Source organism: Sander lucioperca, chromosome 15, assembly GCF_008315115.2.
Source record: "Sander lucioperca isolate FBNREF2018 chromosome 15, SLUC_FBN_1.2, whole genome shotgun sequence".
NCBI lineage: Eukaryota > Metazoa > Chordata > Actinopteri > Perciformes > Percidae > Sander > Sander lucioperca.
The window spans coordinates 4,727,361-4,750,351 of record NC_050187.1 but is presented as its reverse complement, the minus strand read 5'-3'; the positions used below and the strand labels follow the sequence as shown (position 1 = coordinate 4,750,351).

Genomic DNA, 22,991 nt, shown 5'->3' with positions numbered 1-22,991 from the left:
GAAGAAAGAGAAAGAGAAACCAGGGTTCATACGCATTTTAACCAATACTTTTTCATGACTTTTTGGCAATTTTCAATGACGATGTATTCCTGAAAATGTCAGTTGACATTATACAATAAGAATAAAAATCTGTGTTAAAGTTTAACAATAACATGAATGATAATGTATGTGGTTCATAGTGGGAGTCGAAATATCGCGCCCCGAATAGAAGGTTGAGGTTAGGATGACGTGAAAATACATTTATTAATCACATATTATTATGCTGTGTTAAAAAGAAAATTCCATTACTTTTCCAAAACTTTCCTGGTCTTTTTATGTTTTCCAAAACCTTTCCAGGCCTGGAATTCGCATTTTTTAAATTCCATAACTTTTCCAGGTTTTGTCAAAACGTATGAACCCTGTGAAACAGATGAGGAGAACGAGGAGGAACAGGGTCCTCCCTGAGAATCTGAAGGATTTTAAGGGTAGTTTGGCGTCTTTATGGACGCCTTTTTCATGTTTCTGCGTGCATCTTCACTGGGACAGACCAGTCTAATCGCGGCCTGTGGTTTTCCTCACCTGTCAAGTAAACGGGTCTCCTTCCGATCCTATCGGAGAGCGGCCCAAAGACGACGTTCCCGATCAGAAGCCCGGCGAAGAACAGCGACCCGGCTAGACTGACCTTATAGGCCTGATGCTTGATGAGGAACCACTGGGGAACACGGAGAGACAGGCGGAAACTTACAGTCATTACAAGCTTTATTTCTGGACAATCGAGCCCGAGGTGTGTTCAGGTGCATTCTGGGCGTGCTGGTCTTACAGGGAGGTGTGTTCAGGTGCATTCTGGGTGTGCTGGTCTTACAGGGAGGTGTGTTCAGGTGCATTCTGGGCGTGCTGGTCTTACAGGGAGGTGTGTTCAGGTGCATTCTGGGTGTGCTGGTCTTACAGGGAGGTGTGTTCAGGTGCATTCTGGGCGTGCTGGTCTTACAGGGAGGTGTGTTCAGGTGCATTCTGGACGTGCTGGTCTTACAGGGAGGTGTGTTTAGGTGCATTCTGGGCGTGCTGGTCTTACAGGGAGGTGTGTTCAGGTGCATTCTGGGCGTGCTGGTCTTACAGGGAGGTGTGTTCAGGTGCATTCTGGGCGTATTGCTATCTTGAGGCAGCGGGAAGTGATCACGCCATTGACCAACAAAAACCTGGTCTAAAGTCAATAACGCAGCATTTCATTGTTATTTTAACAGAGCATTAGTAAAATGCTCCTAGGCTCGTGCACAGCGTGCACACTATGCTTGTTACACACACAGGGACGCACAGCACACACACACATGCAGAAGATTACAAATAAAAATATTACGGTGCAAATCCTCCATCATAATAGCAATGCTCCAAGGTCCAAACACGCCTGGCTTTTAAAGGGAATGGGAGATGATCTCTGATTGGTTTATTGCATGTTACGCCCAAAACACACCTATGAATTAATGAAGACATTAAGTACAACCTTTACGGACCCTTTTTTCCACCGTCAAACTAGCAAAAGCGGATTTGGACACGCCCTAAACGCACCTGCGCCAGGCGCTTCACGCCGTGCTCTTAGATCGTTAAAATAGGGGCCCTCAGACTATTTCTGTGTTAGTTAAAATAAAATATCAGCAGAAAACTGCACTTTAAAATGTAAAGTTCTTTTTTTAGTGCTGCCTTTTATATTCAATTCACTGAATAAAATAGTGTTTGGAAATTATTTCCTTTCATTTTGTTTTAAATTCAACAAGCAATGTGTTGTGTTTTAGCAGAATACTGAAAGCAGCAGAACTGAGTACACTTTAATGTCCCTTTTATTTATCGCAAGTTGTATCGTTATGGATTATGCAGCCTTAGCATACAGTATACACTTCAGCTGGCTCACCTCGGTCACGATGGAGTCGATGTCCTCGGTAAAGGTGACGCGCTGGATGAGCTCCTGCTGGCTGGAAGGGACGCCGTCCTGCTGATCGATGCGGTACTCGGGCGTAGATCCAACCAGAACGATCAGCATTGACTGACAGGCCATGTACACCTGAAAACACACAGATCACTACAGTACCAACCTGCTCAGACACTCTTCTACTACGAGTAGTTTACATCTACAACGTTCCACTGCCGGTGTTACACCGAAATCTGTGACCCATCGAGATCGGTGTCCCCCTACCTGAACCAAACCCTTGTCCCTAACCTTAACCACGGAGGGGGGCGCTAGCTTTTAACAGGAGGGACACAGATCACGACGGGCCACAGATTTTGATGCAACACCGGTGTTGCACCGAAAGCTGTGATTGCTCCGGTGCAGCAGGAAATTCCTCCAGATGTAAAATTTAGGCTACATCTACACTACTTCGTTTAATTTAAAAATAAATATCTTTTGACATGTCTCCCCCACTTTTCAAAATCCCGTTTGTGCCCCCCACCCCCCACACACACACACACACACACACTTTCAAATTTGTTTGTGATTGGCCCCTATATTAAACAATAAAGAAAGTAAGACATCTTTTTCTTATACATAGTTTAGTACTATTTTTTCTAGAAGAATTTATCATTATGATCAACCTAAATTATTTCCCGGATTTTGTATCACCATAGTCCTTATGAATGTATGTAGAAATGCAAGAAATAGGATTCGGCTTTGGCTGATGCAAGCTGTCTGGCTTAACAAGTTATAAAGTTTTAAAAGTTAATCAGTAAAACCAGCAGCATCATGATTTGTTATTTAGTGTGGTGAGGCTTACGCCCACTGACCCACTAGCAAGAGGGAGGGTTATTTTATTAACCATACAGGAAGCGTTGACAAACATTCATTTCAATATGCCAATATTTGCGATTAAATTTGATATAGATGACAATACAGACCAAGTGGGGAATTTCTTAAAATAGTTTAGGAATACGTAGGTTGTTGCGATAAATTCGGCATACATGTGACATCCCTATGAGCTATTTCCTTCCAGTAAGTGTAAACTTTGTTCTTTGACAAACTTCATTTACAGATGACGACATTTGCGATTGCATTTGATATTAGTGACAATAAAGATAAATTAGAATTACTTAAAAACCACTTGGGAATAAGTGGGCTGTTGCGATAAATTCGGCATACATTTGATATGCATATGAGCCATTTGTAAAATAAATAAATATAATACAATATAATAAATGTAAACAATTTCGACGTGTTTCGCAGTGCGTGTCAATGTAGGTATCGTAAGCGATGCGGGAATAAGAGGTTCGAAAACAATACATTGATGTAAAAACGAGCTTTGTGTGGTGTGCCGAATTAAAGAGTAGCTCGTGTAGATATGTAGCCGGCATTGAGTTATCGACTGATATGTTTGTAAACTTGCCAATAAACAAGGAAACAATAATATTCCCGGTTTTTTAAAGGAAGTCTGGTGTAAAGTTCTCTACCCCATAGAGCGCACTTGCTGCGCTCGTACCTAGCTAAATTGTGACCAAGTGGTGACAGCTCAAGCTTTAAAATGTTTTACCTCTAAATATTGTTTTTGTTGGTCCACAGTCAAACGCTTAAAAAGCCCTCCGATGGAGCCTTAAGCCACGTAGCGCTCCCGCGGTTAGCTTAAATTGACTGCTATTGCACTGACACTTCCTACTGTTGTTGTGTTTCTCATACATAAAAACATATTTTTTTCAAATTCACTAACCTGTGTCAGAACAAGGACAGCCACGGCCCGCTTCTGGTAGGGTCCAAACTCGCCGACAACTTGAAAAGCTTCTTCTAAATCCATCCCAGGTATGGCAGCCTGGCGGCAGCTCTCTGTCTCACTAGCATCCCCGCCAGAGAGGAAAGAGACGTAAGAGAGCCATCTGCGCTCACTTCCGGCTTCGCTCTACTTTTCTTTTTTTTCTTTTTTTTTTTTTTTTAGAATTCAATTTACAAAAATTCAGTCACCACAGTCCGTAAACATAAAACTATACATAAACAAGTGCAAATAATATAATATGAAAGTAAACAAGTGCAAATAATATAATATGAAAGTAAGTTTGAAAGTCCGGCTTCGCTCTACACCATCACCGCCAGAGAGGAAAGAGACGTGAGAGTCATCCGCGCTTACTTCCGGCTTCGCTTCACGCCTGCGTCCGTCATGTAAAATAATATATATGTCAATTATTGTTAAAATGTGTTTTCAAACTTTAAAAAAGGTGTGAAAAAAAAGTACATTGAGACTTGTTGAATTATTTTAAGTATACATTGATTAAAGCCTCCCTTCCTAAATTAACTGAAATGAATTCATTTATAATTAATTTTAATTTATCAGAATGTATTTAATTAAAAAAAAAATGTTATTATTGTTTGGTATGGTTTTCTTCTTATTATTTATTTAGTTATGTTGTATTTTATTTGTATGCTGCTTAGAATTATTTATAAAATATTAAGTGATTTAAATTATTATATAAAAATGTCTGTTTTTATATTTGAAATCATTGAAAAAAAAAAATATTGACGAGTACAGTCAGTATAGCAGTGTCCCAGATTTGTTAATAAGGCACATCGTATAAACAGCAAATTTAAACACAAGTGCTAACTATTATAAATTAAAAAAATATTGGCATCAAGTGGTTTTTTCCTGATCTCTGCCTCATCAACCAAGATGACATGTGACTAAATGAGGACGACAATGAAAGCTAAACACACCATGTATAATACAAGAGACAGTGCATACAAAATATGATAGTCCAGTAACTTTAAAGACCTCATCTTTTCACCCTGTGATATGTTTACACGATGTACATTCAAATCATCTCTTCTTTAACTATTAATTGAAGCAAGATAAAAAAAATAAATAAAAAAAAACATTGACAGGTATAGCACCGGCCCAATTTCAGACGGGGATATTATTTGCTTTATAATTGCAAAAATCAGGCTCAAGTGAGATTATGGCACCAGCAGCATGAGGCACACTTACAGGCTTTCATAATTAAATAATACACACACTGGAGCAATTCATAAAACCAACAAATAAACTACCACGGCACCATCTTAGAATAGAATGGAAATGCTTGCATATTTAAAACATATTATAACATACTTAAACACCCCAAACACAAAAGTAAGAAGACATAGCGGACCAGACGCAAGCTTTTATTTTGAAAAGTAGAAGCCCGACGGCACCAGACGGGAGGCTCCAGGCTGCAGCCGTACAGTCTAGCATATTATTGTCAAACTAGTGTGAAACGCCAGCGTTGCCACATTTTTTGCCCAAATCGGCCAAAGAGTGCATCCCCCTGCAACAAGGTGGCACAGACGACGTGGTCTGTGAAGGAGAAACGCTCCCTAGTGTGTCCCAGGATGGTGTCACAGACCTATAGAGAGAATTTTAAATTTAAAAAACATATATATGTAAATGTAAGCTCTAGTCCGGAGTAGGCCACTGGTTGTGACTGTCGCAATGACTTTCAGAAGAAAAATAGAGCCATTTGAGTTTTTTGTCCCATACAAGACGCAGTAGTTTTTGGTGGGTAGTTTATGACTTCATATTCCATTTGATCATTTATTTTTATGTTGCCAATTTATTCTTTTCAGGACGCTGTTGTATAATATTGAAATTATGATTTTTTTTTTTTGTAAGGATTTATACCAAAAAAAAAAAAAAAATGTTTTCTTGAGTCTGTAGAATATGATATGTGGGCAGGACATCTCTGCAGCACAACAATAATCTAAATTGGTATTTAGACTTTTCGATTTCTAGGGGTGCACGATTCAGAAAATGTCGCGATTCCATATCGATTTTTAGGCTCACGATTCAATTCAAAATCGATTTTCGATTCAAAAATGCTTCTCGATTCAAAAAACGATTCACAGTATGTAAATGTAGTTACTTTTCCAATGTGATTGCAGTAGACATACAATTAAAAAAATGAATTACAATTTTTTTTAATTGTAATTCAATCGATTTTGAATCGGTAGAGCTTGAATCGCGATACGAATGTGAGTCGATTTTTTTGCACAGCCCTACTCATTTCTATACAGTATCAAACTCACCTCTGCTGCAATCCTTTCACGGTCTTCTGGACTGAGCGCCTGGCGCCTCTTTGTTGGCCGAGAACCATTGCTTTGGTCACCAATGGAATGGAGAGAGTTTCTGCAAAGGACAAAGATAATTTATCATAATTTTGGCAAAATAGAAAGAGAGTTAACAATGAAAGAGAAAGCAAATAATGATCATATTACAGGAATACAGTTACCTGATCTTTTGTACTTCCTGTTGGAACTGTTGGATGCTCCCTTTTCATATGGACCGAATCAATGTTCTTCCTCTGGAGCTTGGCATAGAGGAAGTCTACATGTGGCATGATGTGATGATAAAGTTCCAGAAAGAACTTAAAATCCTGATCCTCCAGTAGCATGGCCAGGGCTCCTGCTTCTCTGACAGTATTGGGGTCAAAGTCACCCGAGTCTTGCATGCTCTCAAAACAGCGGTCGCTGGATCTTGGCAGTCTATGGGCAACCACTTTATCCAGAAAACATGTCCACTTGGGTGACTTAAAAGCTGGCAAATCCACCAATGTCATAAAAAACAAAATTCTCACCTTGGATATGTGAGAGGTGGCTTGTTGCATTATCAGGTTGAGCTGATGTGCGTAGCAGTGGATGCAGTGGGCATTTGGGTACACATCTTGTATTTTCCTCTGAACACCTGAAGTGGTGGCCCCATCATATGCCTGGCAGATGAGCTTACTTTTCTGATCCTCAGGAAGGATGGTAGCAAGGCGCTCTTTTAGTGCAGTAGCAATGGACTCAGCTGTAGCCGACTGCAGAGGGATGAACTCAAAAAATCTTTCCTGCACGTTGTTTTTGTCGTCGATGTAGCGCAATACAAGCACAAGTTGGGACTGTGTGGAAATATCTGTTGTCGCGTCTGCCTGGATTGGTAAAAATCACTTGTCTGGACTTCTTTGATTATTTTTTCTCTTGTAACAGACAACATACAGTCCAGTAGCTCGTTCTGTATAGTTTTTGACGTTCCCTTAAATACAGTAGTGCTGTCAAGGTACTCTTTCAAAGCTCCATCAAGAGAGGCAACAAAATCCACCAACCCACCAATATCTGAGCTCTCACTCTCACCATGGCCACGTAAAGCCAACTCAAAGGCTCCACAAAATGTCACACAGTCTATTATCCTGGACGGTATGTGTCGATTTTTTTGTCACCTCTTCGTTGTGCCTTCTAATGCCAATCCTGTAGCCTTCATCTAGTTGTTCAGCAATGCTAACTCTACCAAAAAACGTTAGCTTCATGCGGTTTACGTGCAGTTTATAGTGTCCCAAATCCCACTTTGGCCGCCCTACGAAGCAGCTCGATTGGTTGGGGTTAGGCATTTGATCTCGAGTGGTTAAGGTTAGGATAGTCGATTGGTTGGAGGATAGGACCTGTACAAATGGGGTTTTTTTATTTTTAAATTATTTTTGTGTTTAAGTAGCCTATACATTTAGTTTTCTGGAATTTTGATGGGGGGGGGGGGGGGGCCCTAGCGCCCTTTATTAACAAGCAGCCACACAATGATTATCAGACCGTCGGTACGCGATCTGTGCTGCCTGCACGATCCGCATGCGCATAAATACGTAGTAGAAAACGTGACGGTTTCCCTACGCTATTTGTATCACGCATGCGTTGAAACACTTGGCGGTTTATGTTATTCATTATGCAGTTCACGGTGGGTCTGTTTTAAAAAGATATTTAAATTAAGTACTTATTGTCACTGATCAAAACTGCGTACCGACGTCCGTGTACTACATTGTTAGTTTTGTGACATGTAGTGTGGGAATGTCGTGATGTTTTTTAAATGTAGGTTATCTCACGCTTTTATATTAGGAGGTGTTTACGACCAAAATAATAAAGGAGTTGTTACATGTTACATGAACATAGGTTTACATCATTTTGGTTACATGTGGAATTAAAACTGAATTGTTTTGAAACAGGAAAACTTCTCTTTGCGCAACAGTCCACGTTGCAAAATGTCGTCGTAAAACTGCTGGTCGCCCGTGCCCACATCATGTTTTGTTGGCTGTCTTTCACCTGTAGCATCAGAGCTAGTACATCCATGTTTGAAACACAATGACCAAACAAACAACGTAAACAACGCAGCCGCAGCGAGGACCACAATGATGGCAGTCACAAACACCCAAACTCCAGAGTCTCCTGGCTCCTTCTCTAAGAGCGGATTGTTTTCAGGTTTACTGTCTCTGTCACTGACTGGGTTCTGTATCCGGCAGGTGAAGGTCTCCACATCTAATGTCCCATTCTTGGTGATGTTCAAGTCCTTTCCTGACTCCTCCCACTCTCCGTCTCCCTTCTTCCAGCTGTAGGTGACGGGTCCAGCGTCTGTGGTGGCCGCTTTACAGCTCAGCGTACAACTGTCTGAATGGTGGGAACATGTTAATGGTCTGATCCATATCTCAGGCTGGGGGAGTACTTTGATCCATACAGCGTTATAGCGCTCGACCTTGTTGTTGACTTCCACTGAATACACACCCATGTCAGCTTCAGTCACGTCTTTGATTACCAAACGTCCAGTGGTTAAATCCAGGGCTGTGCGGCTGATAAAAGTTCTGTAATAAGCCAGAACTTTATCTTTGACCCACTCAGCTACCAGGTTACCGTGCAACTTCCACAGGATGTTGTTGAAAGTTTCAGGAGGAGTCCTCACGCCCAACGTTAGCTCCCCGCCATCCGTGAAGTATTTCGGGGTTACCTTGTCCCGGGCGAGAGCGGAGTTCAGCGCCGCCAACAGCAGCCAACACACGAGAGGAAGATTATCGACTTTCATAACCCCAAAAACGTCGGTTTTTTAGCTCGCACCTCAACCCTTTTACAGGGATGACTGGATAAAAGGATACCTTAAATTGTATAAAAACATAAAATGTAACGAATCATATCGAAAGTATCATATCAATACTACCCGGAAGATTGTTATTGGTAGTCTAAAATGGCGAAGGAATGTCCCGCCCTACTCTGCCTCTGATTGGCTAACCCTGACCAATCATACTCCTCATACCTTAACCTAACCAATCCAACCAACGAAGGCAAAGAGTTCTAGCCAATCAGAGGCAGAGTAGGGCGGCTTCGCTTCACTCCTACGTCCATCATGTGAAATAGCCTAATAAATATGACAATTATTGTTAAAATGTGTTTTCAAACTTTAAAAAAGGTGGGGAAAAGAAGTGCATTGTGACTTGTTGAATTACTTGAAGTATATATTGATTAAAGCCCCCCTTCCTAAATTAAAATAAAATTACAAATGAACTCAAATTAATTAATTTATGATTCATTTTAATTTATCAGAATGTAGTTTATCTTTTTATATATATATATATATATATATATATATATATATATATATATAAATATAATTGTTTGGTATGATTTTCTTATTCTTATTTATTTAGTTATGTTGTATTTTATTTGTATGCTGCTTAGAATTATTTATAAAATGTTAAGTGATATAAATAAATGTCTGTTTTTATATTTGAAATCATTGAATAAAAAAAAATATTGACAAGTACAGTCAGTATAGCAGTGTCCCAGATTTATTAATAAGTCACATTGTATAAAACAACAAATGAAAACACAAGTGCTAACTATAATAAATAAAAAAATAGTGGCATCAAGTTTTTTTTTTCCCGTATCTCTGCCTCATCATCAACCAAGATGACATGTTTACACGATGTACATTCACCTCATCTCTTCTTTAACTGAAGCAAGATAACAAACACTGAGAGGTATAACATTCTTAAAGTTAGTAGAAGCCATGGTTTAAATAAGTGCTTCTGCATTTTAGTCGCGTGCAAATAAACAGAAAGCAGCACTTAAAACAAGACGATACGATACAAAATTCAAGTTACAGACATAAGAAGATAGTGACTCTGACTGAGGTCTTTTTTAACTATATCCTCCCACCCACTACCAAAAAGCCAAAAACCAGTCCCTCCAGAAAAACGCGATTATGTGATCGCATAATTCAACGCATAATCAGCCAAAGTCTGCATATTTATTTATTTTACGCATTTTTCTCAAATACGCCGCACTTTTGCCACATAAATTGCCGATTTCCGTGCAAAATATCCGCGCGGGGCTTGCATGATTTCATAATCCCCGCAATTTCGTTGCAAAAAAAGTTACATATATCTTAGCAGAAAGTTGAAAAATGTTGCGTTTACTTCACACAAGAGCAGCCGTTTTCCCCTGTTGCCATGGGAACGTTACGAAGGGACGTTACGAAGGGATGTTACGAAGGGACGTTACGAAGTGACGAAGTCAATATAGTGTTTAGTAACTCCTAAATAATGTTGATTACTCACCAGTGTTGGGGAAGTTACTTTTAAAAAGTAGTGTTTGCTCGTTACTTCTTAAAAAAGTAATCCGTTACTTTACTTAGTTACCCCCTATGGAAAGTAACTTTTTACTTTACTCATTACTTTTACGTTACTTTTAAAAGCAGGCGTCTCTGGCAGAGACTGAAGTTAATTATACAAAAACTATCTTTGACCATAAAGCCGATCTCTGGTTCATCAGTGAAGTGTCTGAACTACACCGCAGACTGGATTCTCTCCTCACAGAGTGACGGCTGATTGATCATGAACGAGTCCAGCGCGGGTTGAATGCCCATCAGCAGGTCATCGGCGTTACACGGTGTTAGTGTATACTATGTAATGTCTGTATCGACTTCAGGGGCGGATCTAGAAAAATATTTATGGGGTGGCGAGAGGGGGGCAGGAATTTTTGAGGGGTGGCAACATATGGCAGACTTATATATACTGAATTTTATCACAGTTTGATGAGAAATAGTCTGTACACACTACAAAAGGGCACAGGCTGCCATTTACAAACTCATACAGACAAACTTAATCTCATGCAATCAACGTCTGGCATTTGAGGTTTTCATATTAGGAATAAGTGACCATACAATGTGATCTCACTTAATAGGAGATAGAAGTATGATAGAATAGAAGTATTATCACAGGAAAGGCATTAAGGTAAGACACTCAGGTGATGAGTGGCAGATGTGTGAGAGGGGAAGCAAACAGTTTTGGACTGTGTCAGAGAGGCAGCGCTGCAGGTAGCATTTGTACAAGATTAGGAACTGTCATTGATTAGTTCTAACCATCAGACTGTGTTAACACACACTAACATTTTAGCCTGGGAGAGTATTTTAGGTTAATTTGTTTATTTTTTTTAATTTAATCTGAGCAATAGATCTAAAATACATTCTACACAAAATATAAAAACTCATCTCCCCATCTCATCACACTTTCACACTGATAACTTTCCCTAATTATTCATATTTAAGCAAACATGAATTTTTATATTTATTTGATGTTGTTCTTATTCATATGTAACTTGGTATATATGCAGCAACAGTTTCCATACCATGTGGACCAGCTGGACTGGAGATGGTTGGTGATGGCCCAGCTCTCTGCTTTCCCTTTCACTGTCTGAGCCCTGCACGGTATCTCGTCTCTCGCTTTCTCCCTCCTCATCTTGGTGATGCTCTCCCTCCATATCTTCACCGCTGTGGTGTTCTCCACCTCCTCCTGTCCCTGGTCGCCTTGGCCTTGTATTCTCTCTCTGTCACCTTTCTGTTGCCCTTTTCTCTCCACCTCGTCTTCGTCTTCTCTCTCCTTCCACCTCTTTTCTCTCTCCTTCCACCTTATCTTCTCCGTCTACCTTGCTCAGTTGTTCATTTTCTATTTCTCTCGCCTTTCTCTTTGGTGAGAAAAAACTACATATGCTACCTTTCCTCTTCATTTCTATAAGATTAAAAGTAATTTTACAATGTTTTCCTTGACAGACGTTGAATCAATATTAGCTTTTGTAGCCGACTTCACACAGAACAAACGTCAGACCTAAGTAACATTATATGTATAGTTAGCAAAATAACGTTCTTCAACCTGATTTTTATCATCTCAAAATCAGCATCGCAACTATGCTAGCACTGTTCTTTCGTTATAATTTAATTTCTTGATAGATAGTTAATCTGTTTTGACCTCTTTCCTCCTGTGTCTCCTTTCCTGACGACTGCTGGCTCCATCGCTTCGCGCCACTCAGTTTTCCAAACAGATCAGGCTCTTGCCGCTCTGGCATCATCTCATGCTGCATTCACTGCAGTAGGACATTGGAGATTCGCGCTCATAAATTGTCAAATTGGCCTTAACTTTTAATTCATTGCTGCCAACTGGGGTGGCAGCAGGGGTGGCAAGGCTTGCTTTTAGGGTGGCACTTGCCACCCTATGCCACCCCGGTAGATCCGCCCCTGATCGACTTGTACCGGTCGTGCAGCCTCGATGGTCCGTGCATTGTCGTAGACACATGCAGCCTCTTTTCTGGAAATCCTTGCGTGTCTGTGCGACCGACACAAGTCCCCAGCGGTCTGCTGCGTGTATGTATGAGGCCGTCTCCACCGCGTCCATCTGTGAGGTTGTCAGCTTTGTGTCTGCCTGGCTCAGAGCGCCGTCCAGCAAAAAACCACGAAGCTTAAAACGCTCTCAAAAGTTAGCTTTGGCTGCTTCTCGCTTGCCGTGATTACTCTGCTACCAGCCTCTGTCACGGCCCGTGTGGAGCTTAGTGAGCGCGCAGCTGAGAAGGCAGCTGTCGCTGTCAAATCTGTCCCTGGGGAAAGTAACGTTGCGCCGAATTGAAAAAGGAACTACGTTTCGTTACCAAATTGCCAGAAAAAGCTATGTTCGTTACCAGAAAAAGTTGTTATGTTACTGTACGTATGTTACACCCAACACTGTTACTCACTGACGTCCAATGATCACCGGTTAATGAGCAGCTCATTTCTGCACAAGTCCATGTTAACACAGCCCATCTCCACTCTTACCCGGCGACAGAGAAACAGGCTGGATAGTCCGGTACACTGTTGTTTCCACAACAACAAAAACACAGCGGTCTCTGAACTCGCGTTGGGAGTTTGGTTGAAGTTGGATGTAGTCCAGTTTTTGTCTAATGAGCGGACACTTGCAAGCAGGATTGATGGAACAGGTGGCCGGATAGCGTTAGCTTTCCACCTAGCTAGGTTATACTCCAGCCCCCGTTCGCGTTTCACCGCTGAGGATGTCCCCCCGTGATCACCCGCTCCGGCCGCCGCTGCTACAAGCTCCGGCCGCCGCTGCTGCAAGCTCCGGCCGCCGCTGCTGCCCGCTGGTCCAACTAACCTGTACGGCGGGCCACAGTAACCTCTTATTTCCGAACATTCATCTCTCCCCCGCCCCCCGAGGGCCGGTGGTCTAGCATCACGTTAACTGTACTACTAAGCTTAGCTCCGTAGGTGCTAGCTCAAGCGCTTCGGTGATATTTTAATTCAGCTTTACACAACGTGCATATGGCTTTCGACTTGTCTACGAGGAAAATAAAAAGCTCCATTCAGAGTTATTGCTGCTGTGTTTCTCCATCATGCTGCAGCCTGCAGCAGCAGGATGTGTTAAGAGGAAGTGGCAGCTTGATGAGAAGTAACGGTGCTGCAGAGGGTCAAAATAGTTGCCTGTTAGGACCACGCCAAGCCCAGTGAAGTGTAAAATAAATAAATGAATAAATGGCGGCGTGCGATTAAAAAAAATGAATCGCATCGCGTCAGCCCTTAATCGCATCGTGATTAACGCGTTAACACTGACAGCCCTAGTTTATACCAAAGAAAAAAAATGTTTTCTTGAGTCTGTAGAATATGATATGTGGGCAGGACACAGACATCCATTCACCGAGCGTCCCTCGCTCATGGAACCGTATGAAACATCTTGTATTTACATAGAAAATAGTTAACTGATTAAAACCAATTTTTATTAAATGCTGATCGATTACTACCAGCCAGCACATCGTATGAGTAAACTATTTCATTTTTTATTCTTATATTATTTTTGTTTAAGCATTAGGCTAGGCTACTGTACATTTATTTTTCTGAAATTTTTATGGGGGGGGGGGGGGGCGTCCTTTATTAACAAGCAGCCACTGAGTAGCAGGTATTGTTGGCTGTCCATTTTTACCTGTAGCATCAGCCTCGATTCTTGAAGGGACCTTTCTTGAAATGGTACAACGCAGCTACAGCCGCACCCCCAATCACAGCGAGGGCCACAGTGATGCCAGCCACAATCCCCCCAACTCCAAGGGTATCTGTCATCTCTAAGAACGGGTTTCTTTTGGGGTTTACTGTCTCTGTCACTGACTGGGTTCTGTATCCGGCAGGTGAAGGTCTCCACATCTAATGTCCCACTCTTGGTGATGTTCAAGTCCTTTCCCGACTCCTTCCACTCTCCGTCTCCCTCCTTCCAGCTGTAGGTGACGGGTCCAGCTGGCTCTGTGATGGCCGCTTCACAGCTCAGCGTACAACTGTCCGAAGCGGGGGAACATGTCAACGGTCTCGGCTCTACCTCAGGCTGGGGGACTTCTTGGATCAATACAGCGTTATAGTGCTCATTCTGGACCTTGCGGTTGACTTCAGCTGAATACACACCCTTCTCAGCTTCAGTCATGTCTTTGATTACCAAACGTCCAGTGGTTATATCCAGGGTTGTGCGGCCAATAAAGTTTCTGTAATAAGTCACAGGAACTATATCTTTGACCCACTCAGCTAACAGGTTACCGTCAATCTTCCACAGGACGTCTCCGAGAGGTTCAGGAGGACGAGGCCTCAGATCCAACGTTAGCTCCCCGCCATCCGTGAAGTATTTCGGGGTGTCCTGGGCGAGAGCGGAGTTCAGCGCCGCCAACAGCAGCCAACACACGAGAGGAAGATTATCGACTTTCATAACCACAAAAACGTCGGGTTTTTAGCTCGCACCTCAACCCTTTTACAGGGAACACTGGATAAATAAAATGTAGAGAATCATATCGAGACTTGAACCCGAAAGATTGTTATGGGTAGCCTAAAATGGCGGAATGTCCCGCCCTTCTCTGCCTCTGATTGGCTTACCCTGAGCAATCATACGCCTCATACCTTAACCTAACCAATCCAACCAACGAAGGCGAGTTCTAGCCAATCAGAGGCAGAGTAGGGCGGGTCATGGCTTCACCGTGCCTTGTGACTTGTTGAATTACTTGGAAGTATATATTGATTAAAGACCCACTTCCTAAATTAAAATTAAATTATAAATGAACTCAAATTAATTTAGTTCATTTATAATTTATTTTAATTTATCAGAATATATTTTCTTATTTTTTTCTTATTGTTTGTTATGGTTGTCTTATTTAGTTATGTTGTATTTTATGTGTACGCTGCTTAGAATTATTTGTAAAATGTTAAGTGATATAAACTATTATATAAAAATCATTGAATAAAAATAAAAAAATATTGACGAGTACAGTCAGTATAGCAGTGTCCCATATTTATTGATAAGGCACATTGTATAAACAGCAAATTAAAACACAAGTGCTAACTATAATAAATTAAAAAAATATTGGCATCAAGTGTTTTTTTTCCTGATCTCTGCCTCATCAACCAAGATGACATGTGACTAAATGAGGACGACAATAAAAGCTAAACACACCATATATAATACAAGAGACAGTGCTAGGGCTGTACAATTAATCACAATTTCATCAAAATCGCAATATGGACTAGTGCAATATCCAAGTCACAGAGGGGTGCAATATTTGTTAAAGGCAAAATCTGTGTCTAACCATACTATTGTGATACTGCAGAGACGTCCCGGACTACAGATCCCATCCTACAGACTACAGAAAACATCTTTGTTTGGTACAGATACAAACATGATCATTCCCTTCAATATTGTGAATCATATCGCAATCGCAACAACAAAATAATGGCAATTAGATATTTCCCTCATATCGTGCAGCCCTAGACAGTGCATAAAAAAAGATGATAGTCCAGGTTGATTCATATCATATATAGCATACTGTATATGGATGGTCCAAATGCTTTGACATCTACCTTTAACATGCACTTAAAAAAAAAAATCACGCCATCTTTTTGCTTTGTCATAACAGCATGTGTAATATGATAAGTCTACACTATGTACATTCAACTCATGTCTTCTTTAATTGAAGAAATATCAGAAACATTGACAGGTATAGCATTCCAAAAGAGTTAGTATAAGCCACGGTTTAAATAAGTGCTTCTGCGTTTTAGTCGAGTGTATCCAAAATTAGTCACAGTTCCTCTAAATGGATTTTGTTCATGAAGACATATTCCAACGAGTCACTGATGAGTCAGGTGACAATGTCTTTTGGCTTCTTCAGAGCTGGGCGGAAATTTAACATTTCATCCTTTGATTTGGTAGCCTCTCTTTGGATCATGTGTGATTGTCCTAATTCTATGAATTGCACTCTGGAATGTTTGAATTGACAGTGACTGTAGAGCTGCAAAGATTAATCCATTAGTGTTCAATTATTAAATTAATCGCCAGCTATTTTGCTAACCGAGCAGTTGTTTTGAGTCATTTTTTTAATGAAAAAAAAAGACAATATTCTCAGATTCCAGCTTGTTAAATGTGATTATGTTCCAGTTTCTTCTCTCCTCTGGGACAGTCAGCTGAAGATCTTTGAGTTGTGGACAAATCGAGACATTTGAGGACGTCATCTTGGGCTTTTTGGGAAACACTGATCCACATTTCAGAGACCATATAACTAATCCATACATCCAGAAAATAATCCACAATGAGATTAATCTGTATAATTGCAGCCCATATCAACCAGCCCTTATTAGCAATAACCTACTATATATATATATATATATATATATATATATATATATATATATATATATATATACATACACATACACACACACACACACACACACACACACCTAAATACATACTGTACATACACACTCACTCACTCTCTCTCTCTCACTCACACACACACACACACCTGTTGTACAACAAGAAGCTATAATAATGATGTTTTCATGCTCTTCTCAACCAAGACTTTACTGTTTTGGGAAGCCAGTCTGTTAACGTCTCTGCATCAAGTAACAATCGATGATGAATGCTAAAAACACACACACACGCAAAATGTGTGCAGCCAGCAAAAGCAATCCGAGGATGTATGAGATCATATTTCCATGAGTCAGTTCACACTTCAAACCATATCTTCGCCGTCTGGATTCGAGGTCTCATTAAGTGGTTCTGCCTCTTTAAGTGGTTCTGCCTCTTTAAGTGGTTCTGCCTCTTTAAGTGGTTCTGCCTCTGTCTTGTCCTTGTCCTTAACAGAAGTATCAGGTTTTGGTAGCTCTCCATTTTTACCTGTAGCACCAGTGTTAGTGCCGCCTCGATTCTTGAAGGGGCCTTTCTTGAAATGCCATAACCCTACAGCCACAGCCACAGCCACAATCACAATGAGAACCCCAAAGATGCCACCCACAATCCCCCCAACTCCAGAGCTTCCTGGCCCCTCCCCTAAGAGCGGGTTTCTTTTGGGTTCACTGTCTCTCTCACTGACTGGGTTCTGTATCCGGCAGGTGAAGGTCTCCACATCTAATGTCCCATTCTTGGTGATGTTCAAGTCCTTTCCCGACCCCTTCCACTCTCCGTCTCCCTCCTTCCAGCTGTAGGTGACGGGTCCAGCTGGCTCTGTGATGGCCGCTTCACAGCTCAGCGTACAACTGTCCGAAGCGGGGGAACATGTCAACGGTCTCGGCTCTACCTCAGGCTGGGGGACTTCTTGGATCAATACAGCGTTATAGCGCTCATTCTGGACCTTGCGGTTGACTTCAGCTGAATACACACCCATGTCAGCTTCAGTCATGTTGTTGATTACCAAACGTCCAGTGGTTATATCCAGGGTTGTGCGGCCTTTAAAGTTTCTGTAATAAGTCAGAGGAATTTTATCTTTGACCCAGTCAGCTACCAGGTTACCGTTAATCTTCCACAGGACGTCTCCGAGAGGTTCAGGAGGACGAGGCCTCAGATCCAACGTTAGCTCCCCGCCATCCGTGAAGTATTTCGGGGTGTTCTGGGCGAGAGCGGAGTTCAGCGCCGCCAACAGCAGCCAACACCAGGTCAGTTTCTCCATGTTCACAGATCAACACACGAGAGGAAGAATATCGACCTTCATAACCACAAAAACGTCGTGTGTTTAGCTCGCCACACTGCGATAATGCGCCAACACCCTTCCTTCCTTCCTTCCTTCCTTGTTCTGAGGCGTTTCTACTGATGCAATTGGCTAACCCTGACCGATCTTACTCCTAACCAATCCAACCAACGAAGGAAATGCGTTCTAGCCAATCAGAGGCAGAGTAGCCAGGGCGGGTCAGTGCTGGAAACGAACATCTTTACGTCTAACATTATACATTTTGGTATTAACCATAGACAGTATATAAGAGGTATTAACTTAATGTTTTGGACACCACAGTGGAACGTAATCGAATCTCGTACACATCCATGATTCGAACGGGGAGACGTTATTTACCGTTACACCCTCATTACACCAGCAGAAACCGAAAGTAGGTGTGGGTACTTTCCTAATGCGCATTGCGCATGCGCTCAAAACATTTTTCCAAAAACAAAATGTTTTTCCGAGTGAAAACGTCATCATTCACGTCCCTTCCTGTGGGAATCGGAGGTGGGTGTCAGTACCTGATCCGTACGGCGGTACGGATCGGGTACTGACTTTCCGGTACTCGGAAAAACAACGTAATCACGGGGGCGGTCCCTGTTATTCCGAGGTGGCATGAACGCGCCATAATAGACGTAACACCCATATCACATTCCGCGTTGGTGACATACATGTATCACATGAACCAAACGTTTGGAGAAACACATTTGTACAAACATCAGTTAGCATATTCAAAATAAAAAGGTCGTAATAACTATATATATATATATATATATATATATATATATATAAAAGGTGTATATTTACCCACGTGACTGATAGTTCTAGGCTGTTCATTTGCTAAAATCCGACAAAACTTATTAAGAACAACAATCCTAAACTAGTTCATCTAAAACATAATTTAAAAATGTAATAATGTGGCACTGTTTCTGCAATATGAGCCATCACTGGACAATATTCTGCACTATGCATATTTTAGTTATCACTCTGTTATCTCCAATATGTCATATCTATTCATCTGTATATCTGTTTATATACTGCCTGTTTATATAAGGGTGTTTGTGTAAATAGGTTTGTTTTATTACTATTATATATATATATTTTAACTAATTCTATTTTTCCTATTTCTTATACTTTACGTATATTTTTTCTCCTGTGTCTACTTAATGTGTATTTGTATTCTGATGCGTGTATTTTTTTTTTTTTTGAGCTGCTGTAGCACAGGAATTTCCCCAGCGTGGGATTAATAAAGTCTATTTTATCTTTCTATCTTGAATGCTGATTGTGTGCATCTACTATTTACTTTTTGTCTTCATCACAAAGTCCAATTTCTGGCAACAGCCAGCTTGGCTCTGTTCAGTGACGGACGGGGATCAGAAAACAGCCGTGGCATTTTCCCCATTTCTGGCAATAACCTAATTTGGAAATTAGTAACTCTGCCTTCTGAGTGAGTCTTTCCACGCACCTCGCCGCAGTACAATCTGGAATATTTGTGGCTGCATGCATAAAATAACTTATCAAAATAAACAAGACATTATCAGTAGTGGCCCATATGGGGCGGACCTTCTGGCATTTGCCCAAATTCCAAATGGACTGTGTCACTGGCTCTGTTCAATATTTAAAAGCACACCCATTGGTGGAATGTAACTAAGTACATTTACACCAGTACTGCACTTCAGTCCAAATGTTGAGGTACTTGTACTTTACTTTAGTCTTTTCTTTTCATGCCACTTTCTACTTCTACTCCGCTACATTTCAGAGAGAAATATTGGACTTTTTACTCCACTACATTCATCTGTTCCAGCTTTAGTTACTAGTTACTTTAGTTACTCCACGACATTCATCTGTTACAGCTTTAGTTACTAGTTACTTTAGTTACTCCACTACATTCATCTGTTCCAGCTTTAGTTACTAGTTACTTTAGTTACTCCACTACATTCATCTGTTCCAGCTTTAGTTACTAGTTACTTTAGTTACTCCACTACATTCATCTGTTCCAGCTTTAGTTACTAGTTACTTTAGTTACTCCACGACATTCATCTGTTCCAGCTTTAGTTACTAGTTACTTTAGTTACTCCACTACATTCATCTGTTCCAGCTTTACTAGTTACTTTAGTTACTCCACTACATTCATCTGTTCCAGCTTTAGTTACTAGTTACTTTAGTTACTCCACTACATTCATCTGTTCCAGCTTTAGTTACTTTAGTTACTCCACTACATTCATCTGTTACAGCTCTAGTTACTAGTTACTTTAGTTACTCCACTACATTCATCTATTACATCTTTATTTACTAGTTACTTCAGTTACTCCACTACATTCATCTGTTACATCTTTAGTTAAGCTTTAGTTACTAGTTACTTTAGTTACTCCACTACATTCATCTGTTACATCTTTAGTTACTAGTTACTTTAGTTACTCCACTACATTCATCTGTTACATCTTTAGTTACTAGTTACTTTAGTTACTAGTTACTTTAGTTACTCCACTACATTCATCTGTTACATCTTTAGTTACTAGTTACTTTAGTTACTAGTTACTTCAGTTACTCCACTACATTCATCTGTTACATCTTTAGTTACTAGTTACTTTAGTTACTAGTTACTTCAGTTACTCCACTACATTCATCTGTTACATCTTTAGTTACTAGTTACTTTAGTTACTAGTTACTTCAGTTACTCCACTACATTCATCGGTTACATCTTTAGTTACTAGTTACTTTAGTTACTAGTTACTTCAGTTACTCCACTACATTCATCTGTTACATCTTTAGTTACTAGTTACTTTAGTTACTCCACAGTCATTGGGACAGATCCTGTTGCTTCCCTTTTAAAAGAAGTGCATCACTTCAATCTTTAGTTCATCATTTTGGACAAACTTGATATATCCGGTCCCATTTCTCAGAATAAAGAAAGTGTGAACGAACTCATGAATAACAAAAGTATAAAAACAAGTATAAATCTCTTTAATTTTACAACTTGAAAACGTCGAGACAATAATCGTTTACTAAAACAAGAGACGTCACGAGACATCATCCTGACACGTAGAAGACAAAAAGATTTAAAAACACAATATGAGATAGTTGTAAAGTAATAACATTGTTTATAGAATAACGCATTTAAAAAACTTGTTTTAGTTCTGACAGCGGAGTGGCAGTTTGGATTTCTGAGGCGTTGTGGCATCGTTTTCGGACGCTTTATACTTGGCGAGCATCTTTGCCTCCTTCTTGCTGCTCTTCTTTTGCTGGAAAAGGGAAAAATTACAAGAATATAGAATTATGGGAAGCAATACAAAGAAAGTAAAATGTGCTGAAATGCGGGTAAGCATTATAAACGTCTATTTTTTCAACCTTTTTAGGTCAAATGTACGCCTATTTTCCACCGGGCACGTCTGCGCTGCGTTCCAGAGCCATAAAATAAATGAGATTACAATTCTTTTGACTGATATTGCGATTGCGATATGATTCACGATATTGGAGGGAATGATCATTTTTGGAACATTATTCTAATTTTCATTGAAAAATATGAAAATATTTATTTTTTAAATGATTATAGTGCGATTTATGCGAGAATCTGTACCAAAAAAAAGATGTTTTCTGTAGTCCAGGACGTCTCTGCAGCACCACACTACTTCATCAGAATGGTTAGACACAGATTTTGCCTTTAACAAATATTGCGCCGCCCCCCCCCTGTGATTTTGATATTGCACTAGCCTGTATTGCGATTTTGATGAAATTGCGATTACTTGTGCAGCCCTAGTCAATGCTTGATATTCCACCAGTTGCATCCCAGAAGCGAGCGTGGTCTATTTTCAAGAGAGCCGCAGGGTGTTCGGACAGCCGGGCAGGAAGTGAAGGGAGTATCCAGTCAATTTACCAAAAGGAACCCCCCCCCAAAAAAAAATATCGTTTATGTCTCCTCTACAACACCACGGATGACGAGCAGACTGATCTCACTAAGTGGCGTATGTATGACACGCCAATTCGTATGCCGTTTTTGCGTGTTATCAAGACGCATACTCGTCGTTTAGCGTGTTTATCAACGCCGTTTGGCCTCCATCGACCTACATTACATGTGTATTATTGCCGTAGCGAGTAGTATGAAAGGAGGGAGGTTGGTTGGTTTTTGGGGGGGGGTGGATGGGTAAAACATAGGACTTTCACCCAGGAGAGCCGGGATCGCGTCCCGCCTGTGGCGTTTATCAAAAGTTTGTTTTTTTAATAAAGCCTTTCCCAATGTTCTTTTCCTAAACCCAACCGTTTGTTTCCCTAAGCGTGTGACGTTGGTCACTGTCGTGTTTTTTGTCATTTTTGAGTGTTACTAAAGCCTTTCCCAATGTTCCTTCCCTAAACTCTTTCCTTTACACGCACGTGACGTTCTCACGTGCTGTATACAGCGTAGACATACACGTGGATAGCTCAAAATGCGTACAGATAACACGCCATTTGGCTTTAGGAAAGTGGCGTGTATGTTTACGCAAAGTCACGATGCCATGTTGCAACGAGAGATTCATCCTGGAGGTTGATAAACATAATACGACCTCACAGATCTTTATTATAAAGACAACGCCAGAAAAGAGCAGGCATGGAGTTTAACTGTAGGAGCTCTTGGAGTGGAAGGTAGATACTAGCTTAGTAAACACGGGATTGTTCTGTAAAGTTCTCGTACAGACAATATAATCTGCGAGTCGGGCAGCAAGACGCTCCGCTTCTGAGACGCTCCCGGTGTGGTATGGCGCGCGGTGGAGGACGGGACAAAACAGCGGCGCGGAGGGGACGCAGCACAGACACGCCCAGTGGGGAAAATCAGCGTTAGTTCAAATAAAAATGGTTTCAGTTTTTGCTGCTCACCTTGAAGAAGGGAACCCGTTTGCTCTCGTTGAAGACGAGGTTCTCGTCGATGAAGGACGGCTCTGTGGCCAAGCTTTCGTTGCAAGTGCTGAGCTCGTCCTCCAGAGAGTCCTAG

At 40.9% G+C, this 22,991-nt stretch overlaps 5 protein-coding genes, 1 long non-coding RNA gene and 1 pseudogene across 7 annotated transcripts in view; all 7 read right to left on the bottom strand.

The window, feature by feature from the left end:
- slc22a15 (solute carrier family 22 member 15) overlaps positions 1-3,870 on the bottom strand; it is a 29,508-nt gene extending 25,638 nt beyond the window's left edge. The window contains exons 1-3 of the mRNA XM_031308576.2: positions 3,666-3,870; positions 1,883-2,032; positions 559-691 (exon numbers count right to left, since the gene is read on the bottom strand). Coding sequence (XP_031164436.1) covers positions 559-691; positions 1,883-2,032; positions 3,666-3,749 — 367 coding nt within the window. The 5' untranslated portion in view covers positions 3,750-3,870. The remainder of the gene's footprint in view (positions 1-558; positions 692-1,882; positions 2,033-3,665) is intronic.
- The window catches only part of LOC116056413 (T-lymphocyte surface antigen Ly-9-like), a 57,028-nt gene extending 48,095 nt beyond the window's left edge, over positions 1-8,933 (bottom strand). The window contains exon 1 of the mRNA XM_035992027.1: positions 8,793-8,933. The gene's annotated coding sequence lies outside the window, so the exon portion shown is untranslated. The remainder of the gene's footprint in view (positions 1-8,792) is intronic.
- LOC116056403 lies at positions 5,248-14,785 on the bottom strand (annotated as a pseudogene).
- Positions 7,917-8,801, bottom strand: LOC116056412. The gene has a single exon (XM_035992469.1). It carries the CDS (start codon positions 8,787-8,789, stop codon positions 7,917-7,919), a length of 873 nt encoding a protein of 290 aa, XP_035848362.1. The 5' UTR covers positions 8,790-8,801.
- Positions 14,786-16,628: 1,843 nt separating the features above from the next.
- Positions 16,629-16,779, bottom strand: LOC118493187. Of its 2 annotated transcripts, none has more exons than XR_004895165.1 (2): positions 16,749-16,779; positions 16,629-16,686 (listed from the first exon to the last, which is right to left on the bottom strand). It is a non-coding gene; the product is annotated as an uncharacterized LOC118493187 (long non-coding RNA). The 2 variants fall into 2 exon arrangements; XR_004895166.1 differs by having other exon boundaries at positions 16,761-16,778.
- Positions 16,780-16,832: 53 nt separating this feature from the next.
- Positions 16,833-18,127, bottom strand: LOC116056402 (T-lymphocyte surface antigen Ly-9-like). Its single transcript, XM_035992025.1, has one exon. It carries the CDS (start codon positions 17,984-17,986, stop codon positions 17,054-17,056), a length of 933 nt encoding a protein of 310 aa, XP_035847918.1. The 5' UTR covers positions 17,987-18,127; the 3' UTR covers positions 16,833-17,053.
- Positions 18,128-20,971: 2,844 nt separating this feature from the next.
- kif11 (kinesin family member 11) overlaps positions 20,972-22,991 on the bottom strand; it is a 33,055-nt gene continuing 31,035 nt past the window's right edge. The window contains exons 26-27 of the mRNA XM_031308575.2: positions 22,877-22,987; positions 20,972-21,270 (exon numbers count right to left, since the gene is read on the bottom strand). Coding sequence (XP_031164435.1) covers positions 21,160-21,270; positions 22,877-22,987 — 222 coding nt within the window. The 3' untranslated portion in view covers positions 20,972-21,159. The remainder of the gene's footprint in view (positions 21,271-22,876; positions 22,988-22,991) is intronic.